Genomic DNA, 8,082 nt, shown 5'->3' on the forward strand with positions numbered 1-8,082 from the left:
GTGCACGATGGATCGGGTGCTAAGAAAAGAAGGGAATCGGGGATGGGGAGAAGAAAGGTGTGGGGAAGAGACGAGAGGATGAGAGGAGGGGGCTGAGAAGATAAGGTCGGAGGGAAGAGCGGCCAAACGACACGCGTTGCCTGTGTGTGAGACGGCTGGTGCCCAAGCGCGGGCTGGAGACTCAAGGCTTGATTCTCGCCATGCAAAAAACGAGATTAAAGAAAGAAGTTAACTAACTTAGGAGGAATTAGCTAGAAAAAGGATTTTTTTTAACGAGAAAGCTACAAAAGGATTAAATGCTTGATTATGGCCGTTGCATTCATCTGTTTGCTTCTCCGTATCTACATGCACAATTGCACACGATTGACGAGCTTGGTTCTACATTTCCTTTTCATCTCGACGAAGTTGGATACATGCACAGGATTGATGGTTTTTGTTCCATTTTTTTTTCTTCTTTTATTTTCTTGATTAAAATTTTCAATCATTCGTACCCATTGTAACCCCATCTGTTTGTGTTGACAAAATAATCTCTGAGCGCTGCTGATTTCGGTTCATACGAGTGCATTTTATGTCAGACATTATAATTTTCGTGAGTTTTTGTTGTTCATCCGTTGCAACGCACGGGCCTTTTGCTAATTTTTTTTAATAAATTTAGCGAGGAAGTACATGTACGCGCATTACGTATTCTAGGTTCGAAGGCGGAAATTAACGAAGACGTAAACCTGCCAGTTTCCCACCTCCCTCCCCCCACGGCCCCACCCCACGGAAACGCTCTGGTCCGTCGCCGGAGAGGCGGAGATGGAGAACGCGGTGGTGCTCCGGGAGTGGTTCGACCGCGTCGACGCCGCCGGCACCGGCAACATCACGGCTCCTCAGCTCCAGGTTCTCCTTATCCCCTCGCCCCCCCTACTCGGAAGTGCCGGCGACCAGAATTCGACCACTAACCCGGAAATCCGCTCTCCTCCCGCCAGAGCGCGCTCGCCGTGGGCAACCTCGACTTCCCCCTCTCCGTCGTGCAGCAGATGATCAGGTCCTCCTCCACCTCCTCTGGCCGCCGGGGCTTTCAGCTTGTGCGCTCTGTCTAATTTATCCGATGACTCGAGCTCATTTGGGGATTGGGAGGGTCAATGATGTCTGTACTGTACTGTGCAGGATGTATGACTTCGATCGGAACGGCACCATGAGCTTCGAAGGTTAGCCGCTCATATCCGCATGAACTCTGCTACTCTAGGGAAAGTTGACCATTGACTCCATGCTGTGATCACTTGGAAAGATGATCTGATTTTGACCTCGCTTGCTGTATCCCTTTGTACTTTGCAGAGTTTTTGGCTCTTAACAAGTTCCTTCAGAAGGTACTCCCTCCTTCCATCTATATAGGGCCTAATCATTTTTCGAGGCTAACTTTGACCAAGTGTTATAGTGATAATATATGACATGCAAGTTACACAAAGCATACAGTCAAATTCGTACGTGAAAGGAGCTTCCAATGATATAATTTTCACATTATACATTTCATGTATTATTAGTCTTATGAATAGTCAAAGGCGGTCTTGAAAAACACATTAGGCCCTATATAGATGGAAGGAGGGAGTATGTGGGGTCTCCATTTCGATCTGCTCGGCATTCAGGATTAGTCACTGGCATGCACATTTGTTTTTCCTTGTCGAAAAATTGATAGTATTGTGGCCATGGCATTTGAAGTTTGGTTAAATGAATTGTTAAGTAAGTTGGCCTGCTATTCTGTATAATATATGTTACACTACATTTGAGAGGAGTGAGCTTCACTGTAATGCATTCCTATTTCCATGCTTCCTGTTTGACTTGATCGTTTATATGCACTGCTCCTTTTCAATTTGCAGGTGCAGGGTGTCTTCTCCACCCTAGAAAGGTATCATGTCTCATGAGTTTGTAGCCATGTGCGGCATTCATAAATTGTTCAAATGCCACCCTAAACTTTGTTACAGTTTGTATTTTTCTTGACTTTAGGTGTTCAGTTTGTTTGTGCGTGTGTTTTCAGATATCATTCTTGTACTTTTCTTATCCTCTCCTTAATTTCAGGGGTCGTGGATTTCTCAGCCTTGAGGATGTGTATGAGGTGATATGTTAATTTCTCTAGTTTTGAGATGTACTGTCAACTGTGTCCCATATGAGCAACATTACATGGATTTTTTTTAATTCCCTCCATGTTCTATACAGGCACTAATCAAACTCGGTTTCTCGTTGGATTCACCTGCCTTCTACACTGTCTGTGAGGTACTTCACTTTCACTGCTACTGCATGGTTTATCCTAGGATTATTCATGTCTAGCTTTAGAGGCTCTCCCAGAAGGCATCATGAGCTTGTGATTAACTATTGCAGTGATACATTTGAAGGGTGAACCTGTCCAAATTTAAAACTTGAGATGTTATTTATCCTAAGATGCCTTTTCTTGCAAATTGGAGCATCTAGGTGTAAAACTAGTGTTCGTCGATCGCCCGTTGTTGCTGTTCAGAAAACCAGTGTTGGTCGTTGAAGTACTAAGATGAGTTATATGATCATGGGTTTTCATATTTGAGCTTGAAATGGGTCATGCAACTGAGAAAATGTAGGTGGAAACTGAAGTCAACAGTGAATATAAAATGAAGAATATGCAGTATATCCCTGTAAAAAAAAACTTGCAGTATGACAGAACTTGAGAAAATGCTACTTCAGCATTCTTTACTTCATTCGTCCGATCATATCCATTTCCTAGCTACGCAGCCTAGAGCCCTTTGCTAGTACTAGCTGCATTTGTGCTTCTTATTCTTTACTTCATTTTGTTTAGCTAATTTCATACCTGTCTATTCTCAGAGCTTCGACAAGAGCAAGAAGGGGATGGTTCGTTTGGATGAGTTCATATCGATCTGCATCTTTGTGCAGTCAGCTCGGTACGCACAACATGTTTCCGACGTGCTTTTCAATGTTTCACAGTACACAGCTGTTGGACATCTTCTACTTTGCAACTAAAACCTAATTGTAGACTGGTCTGTGGTTACTTGATTTACATTTGAATAACAAGGAACATTTTGCAGAATTGTGTTCCGTGATTTGTCTCTCCCAAAGTGCCATGTGCTAAATTTTACTCCCAATTACTGATGAAACATTTTCTCGCTTTCCAGTAACTTGTTCAGCTCATTTGACACAACCAAGCAAGGGAAAGTGACATTGGATTTCAACCAGTTCGTCTACTGCAGTGAGTTTCCGCCCCCCTCTATCTACCGAACTGCTTATATCTCATGCTCGTCAGAGTCTAGACAACCTTATATATTCCTCAAAGACGGATGGAAGGTTTTACCGCCCTTGTTCACTAACTTGCATCTTTCTGCATAATCTACAGCGGCGAACTGCAGGATATAGCTGTATTACCTGAAACCTGTACATGGAAGACCAAAAAGGAAATGCCACCCTTCACCGGAACCACATGCCAAAGAATGTTCTGGTGGCACATACATTTGGAAGTCCAAATTCCAAGCCATCATTTGGTTTATATTCCTAGTGTTCCTCAGATATTTTGTGATTTTAATGCCATCCAGGTCTGTATACACACACACAAAGAAAATAAAAAAAAATGCTTATGCATGACTGTATGCTTTGTGATTCTGCATCTGGAAACCCAGGAACTGTACCATGTTTGGATTATTATTCTCCCACTTTCTTGTCCCCCCCTATCCTGCATGAGTTCCAGGGGGAGTTGACCATTGGTTCCTCCATGACGTGATCACTTGAAATGATGTTTTTTTAGAAAAGGACTTGAAATGATGATTTGAATTATTATCAGTATATATTTTGGTTGGTATCCATAATATAAGAGCGTTTTTGACACTACATTAGTATACGGCCAGCCATGTCTGACATCCATAAAGTGTTCTAGTGCCATGCTCTCTGTCTGAAGCAATTTCTTCTACAAAGGCCTAGAAAAGCCCATCTGGCTACCGTGTCAAAGTCAAACTCTCGCCCTCCCCCAAACCCCACAAAAAAACAAAACCCCGCTCGATCGCTCCCCCCATCCCCAGCCATTCTCCGGCGAACCCGCCCCGTCCGCCGTGCTTCGGTAGATAGATGGAGGCCCTGGCGGAGACGGGGAGCGGCGGCCATCTGGTGCCTCTCCTCGACGGCGGCGGCGGCGGCGGCCTGGACGCGGCCCTCCTCCGCCGCCTCTACGCCGGTCACTTCCTCGCCAGATGGGGCGCACGGTACGTACTACGGGCCTTTCCCTTATCGGTTCGGCGATTAATCCCATCCCACCCTCATTCGATCGCATTCGCGTCGCGTCGCAGCATGTGGGAGTTCTCGGTGGGGCTGTACATGATCCGCGTCTGGCCGGGCTCGCTGCTCTTCGCCGCCGTCTACGGCGTCGTCGAGTCCGCCTCCGTCGCCGTCTTCGGCCCCATGGTCGGCACCCTGGTCGACAGCCTCACGTACCTCCAGGTTGTTCAACGCTCTCTTTCACTCTCTGTTTCCAGAAGATCACGAGAAATTGCTCATTGAACCTATGACTAGAAACAGGGCATCTCAACAAGTTCTCTTTCCCGTGTAAAAAGCTGTTTTAAGGGGATTTCGGCAAACAAGAAAAAAGAAACTACCCCAATAGATCTCGTAAACGCGATTTTTTTGGGGGACCTCGTAGAATCAGCCCATGTGAGCGTAGATTGCAGCGGAAACGATCAAAACAACGAGCTATTTGTTGATATGCATTTCAGCAAACACCTTGTGTGCATGCAGGAAATCTGAGCCATATCATGAAATCCACAAGCACCAAGCTATGCAATGTTTACCACAACAATATACTTGCAAGAGCAGCTCGGTACAATATCAATACCCCAACATAATCATCATCTTATCAAATAACCCATGTATGTCATGCCCCCAATAACTATATTTAATAACCAAGTAATAAATCAATCATGAATAGGGATTACTAAATAATTGAGAATGTTAGGTTTCATGTAAACTATGTTAGAGTGTGCTTGGATACGTTTTAGTCTCATGACTAAAAGTAGTGGGACTAAAACTTGCTAGCCTTACTCATGCTTGGATCCAAATACTAAAAAGACTAAAATCAAGTTAATGAGCATTTATTATCCTCCAAACCCTTCAATCCAGAACTCGCCTGTGTTAAAGGAGAGGAGTTAAATAAGGAGAGAGAAGACTAATCCACATTTTAGTAGGGGTACCCCCGACTAAAACATTTTAGTCTCAAGACTAGTTTTAGCCCCTCTTTAGTCAGGGTGCTTGGAACTTTAGCCTCTTAAAGAAGTCTAATTAAAAATAGTCTCTTTAAGAGGCTAAAGTTCCAAGCACCCTGACTAAAGAGGGGCTAAAACTAGTCTTGAGACTAAATTTTTTTAGTCGGGGATACCCCTACTAAAATGTGGATTAGTCATCTTTCTCCTCATTTAATTTCTCTCTTTTAACACATGCGAGTTCTGGATTGGAGGCTTTGGAGAATAATAAATACTCATTAACTTAATTTTAGTCTCTTTAATATTTGGATTCAAGCATGGATAAAGCTAGCAAGTTTTAGTCCCACTACTTTTAGTCATGAGACTAAAACGTATCCAAGCACCCTCTAAAATAAGTCTCTTGGATCCAAACACCCTCTTAATAAAAAAATTAAGATAAATAATTTGGGATGGAGGGAGTACAAGTTAGTCCTCCACATTGTAAAAACTGTCTCGAATATATTACTTATCATAACAATGGTATTATGAAACAACTATCTTGGATATAAACTAATTATGTAAAACTGTGACTCTGATATACCTCATATATATGTGAATGTTTTACAGAACTGTCTTGGATGAGCAGTAAGGATGGGCTGACGAAGAGGAATTTCTTAATCATGATTAGCAGTCGCCAGTGACTTAATATACATGGCAAAATGCAGTTTTTGGGCCTGTGGCTGCTAGTTCAAAGCTTATCCTTCATCGTTGCTGGAGTCTCGGTAACCGCGCTGCTGGTCTACGATGACCTGAAAGTGACGAGCTTCCCCGTCTTCGTGGCTCTAGTCGTGGTCACCAACGTGTCAGGCGCGCTCGCGGCGCTCTCGACTCTCGCCGGAACCATACTGATCGAGAGAGAATGGTACACAATTCCGTTCGACACCCACAACTTAACTAAGGGCTTTGATTCAAAAGAATTTCATAGAATTTTCGGAGGGTTAGAATCCTTAGAAATTTTTCCTTCATTGGTCGTTTGATTCATAAGATTGAATCATATAGGAATTTCTCCTACGGAATCATGTGTACTACATTTTATTGGAAATCTAGCATTCACTCAAACCTTTTTTCTCACTTTCTTTGTTTTTTCTATGTCATCAAACACTCTGTGCTAATCCTATGAGATTCAAGTGGGCATGCCATTCCAATTCTTTATTTTTCTTATTCCCGCGTTTTGAGAATCCTATGAATCAAAGAGGGCCTAACTGTATTAGTTGTACGTACGTGTTGTTGTTAGAACTTGATGGCCGCGACGATGCATGCAGGGTGGTGGTGATGTGCGGCGGGCATCCGCCGGCGGCGCTGACCCGAACCAACTCGGCGATCCGGAGGATCGACCTGAGCTGCAAGCTTCTGGCGCCGGTGCTGTCGGGGTTCGTGATCAGCTTCGTGTCCACGCAGGCCTCTGCGGTGGCGCTGGCGCTGTGGAACGTCGCCTCGGTGTGGCTGGTGTACTGGCTCTTCGTGTCGGTGTACAACAGCGTGCCCGCTCTCGGCGCCAACAGCCTGGCAAGGGACGCGGCGGCCTCGGCGCCGGAGGCCGACGAGGCGGTGCAGGGTTACTCCCAGGACGCGTCGTCAGATTGGAGCGAGAGACTGACGGCGCGGCTCTCCGTCCTGCCCTGCTGGGAGTCCTGGGCCGTGTACGCGAGGCAGGAGGTGGTGCTGCCGGGTGTTGCTCTCGCCATACTCTACTTCTCCGTGCTAAGGCAATTCATTAAGCTGCATGATGAGTTTTTTTACCCAATTTGATGCACGGATTCAGCAATAACTTGGTACAATTTATTGGACCTTGATCTTGTTTCCGTTGCTGCTGCAGCTTTGGCACGCTGATGACGGCGACGCTGGACTGGGAGGGCATCCCGGCGTACGTGACCAGCCTGGCCCGGGGGTTCAGCGCCATGGTGGGCATCGCGGCGACGGTGGTGTACCCGGCCGCGCACGCGCGGCTGTCCACGCTCCGGACGGGGCTCTGGTCCATCTGGACGCAGTGGTGCTGCCTGCTGCTCTGCGTCGGCTCCGTCTGGGTGGGCGGCCGCGTGGCGTCGGCGTGGGTGCTCATGGCCGGCGTTGCCGCCTCGCGCCTCGGCCTCTGGATGTTCGACCTGGCCGTCACGCAGTTGATGCAGGACGGCGTGCCCGACGCGGACCGGTGCGCCGTCGGAGGCGTCCAGAGCTCGCTGCAGTCCGTGTTCGACCTGCTCACCTACGTCATGGGCATCATCATCTCCGACCCCAGGGTACGCACGCGGTTCACTCGTGTCTTTTGTTTCGGTCAGTTGTGTTGCCAAACGGCGAGACGAGTATGACTTTGGTGAATGCTGATGATGATCTCCGTGTGCAACCAAATTATTACAGGATTTCGGCGAGCTCATCGCGCTCTCCTTCTTGCTGGTGACCTGCGCTGCGGCCATGTACACGCTGCACGTGTACCGCGTACGCAAGCACCTGTTCCACCTTGACAAGATCTTCGCCAAGATGCAATAGTCATGATCTTTGCTTCTCGTGGGTGGGCGTTAGCGTTGACTATGCTCATTCTAACTATGCAGAGGTTGGGTGTGTACTCATTATAATTATATCACTCGATGCTACAGTATGAGTCGATAAAAGACGCCTGAAAAAAAGAAAAGAAAGTGAGAACATGCGTGTGCATGACTCTAGGATTTGTAGTTTTGTAGTAGTATATGAACACCATGGTTGAGAGTGCATTTTCTATCATGCACGGTACATACCGTGCATTGTCTACAGGGTGGGAAAGCTGGGAAAGCTATCATACTAGTGTACTAATCACCTGCTGTACGTCTCACTTCTGTCATATGGTCAGTTTGTATGTCAGCCTTTTTGT

General features: G+C 46.3%; 2 protein-coding genes across 2 annotated transcripts; both read left to right on the forward strand.

Moving 5' to 3' along the window:
* Positions 1-693: 693 nt before the first annotated feature.
* Positions 694-3,618, forward strand: LOC123108303 (sorcin). Its single transcript, XM_044530126.1, has 10 exons — positions 694-882; positions 972-1,030; positions 1,153-1,193; positions 1,321-1,352; positions 1,860-1,888; positions 2,059-2,095; positions 2,197-2,253; positions 2,830-2,906; positions 3,138-3,211; positions 3,356-3,618. The coding sequence occupies exons 1-10, from the start codon at positions 799-801 to the stop codon at positions 3,373-3,375; spliced, it is 510 nt and encodes a 169-aa protein (XP_044386061.1). The 5' UTR covers positions 694-798; the 3' UTR covers positions 3,376-3,618.
* Positions 3,619-3,973: 355 nt separating this feature from the next.
* On the forward strand, positions 3,974-8,082 carry LOC123108304 (solute carrier family 40 member 1). Its single transcript, XM_044530127.1, has 6 exons — positions 3,974-4,211; positions 4,296-4,446; positions 5,906-6,102; positions 6,503-6,946; positions 7,057-7,477; positions 7,596-8,082. The coding sequence occupies exons 1-6, from the start codon at positions 4,078-4,080 to the stop codon at positions 7,722-7,724; spliced, it is 1,476 nt and encodes a 491-aa protein (XP_044386062.1). The 5' UTR covers positions 3,974-4,077; the 3' UTR covers positions 7,725-8,082.

The sequence above is a fragment of the Triticum aestivum genome, chromosome 5A, assembly GCF_018294505.1.
Source record: "Triticum aestivum cultivar Chinese Spring chromosome 5A, IWGSC CS RefSeq v2.1, whole genome shotgun sequence".
NCBI lineage: Eukaryota > Viridiplantae > Streptophyta > Magnoliopsida > Poales > Poaceae > Triticum > Triticum aestivum.

Bases quoted from the DNA above. Each gene is read 5' to 3' on its own strand.
- LOC123108303 (XM_044530126.1), top strand. From the start codon at position 799: ATGGAGAACGCGGTGGTGCTCCGGGAGTGGTTCGACCGCGTCGACGCC. The intron at 1,353-1,859 runs GTACTCCCTCCT...TTCAATTTGCAG, and splicing joins TTAACAAGTTCCTTCAGAAG to GTGCAGGGTGTCTTCTCCAC. The intron at 2,096-2,196 runs GTGATATGTTAA...TGTTCTATACAG, and splicing joins GCCTTGAGGATGTGTATGAG to GCACTAATCAAACTCGGTTT.
- LOC123108304 (XM_044530127.1), top strand. From the start codon at position 4,078: ATGGAGGCCCTGGCGGAGACGGGGAGCGGCGGCCATCTGGTGCCTCTC. The intron at 6,103-6,502 runs GTACACAATTCC...CGATGCATGCAG, and splicing joins ATACTGATCGAGAGAGAATG to GGTGGTGGTGATGTGCGGCG. The intron at 7,478-7,595 runs GTACGCACGCGG...AAATTATTACAG, and splicing joins TCATCATCTCCGACCCCAGG to GATTTCGGCGAGCTCATCGC.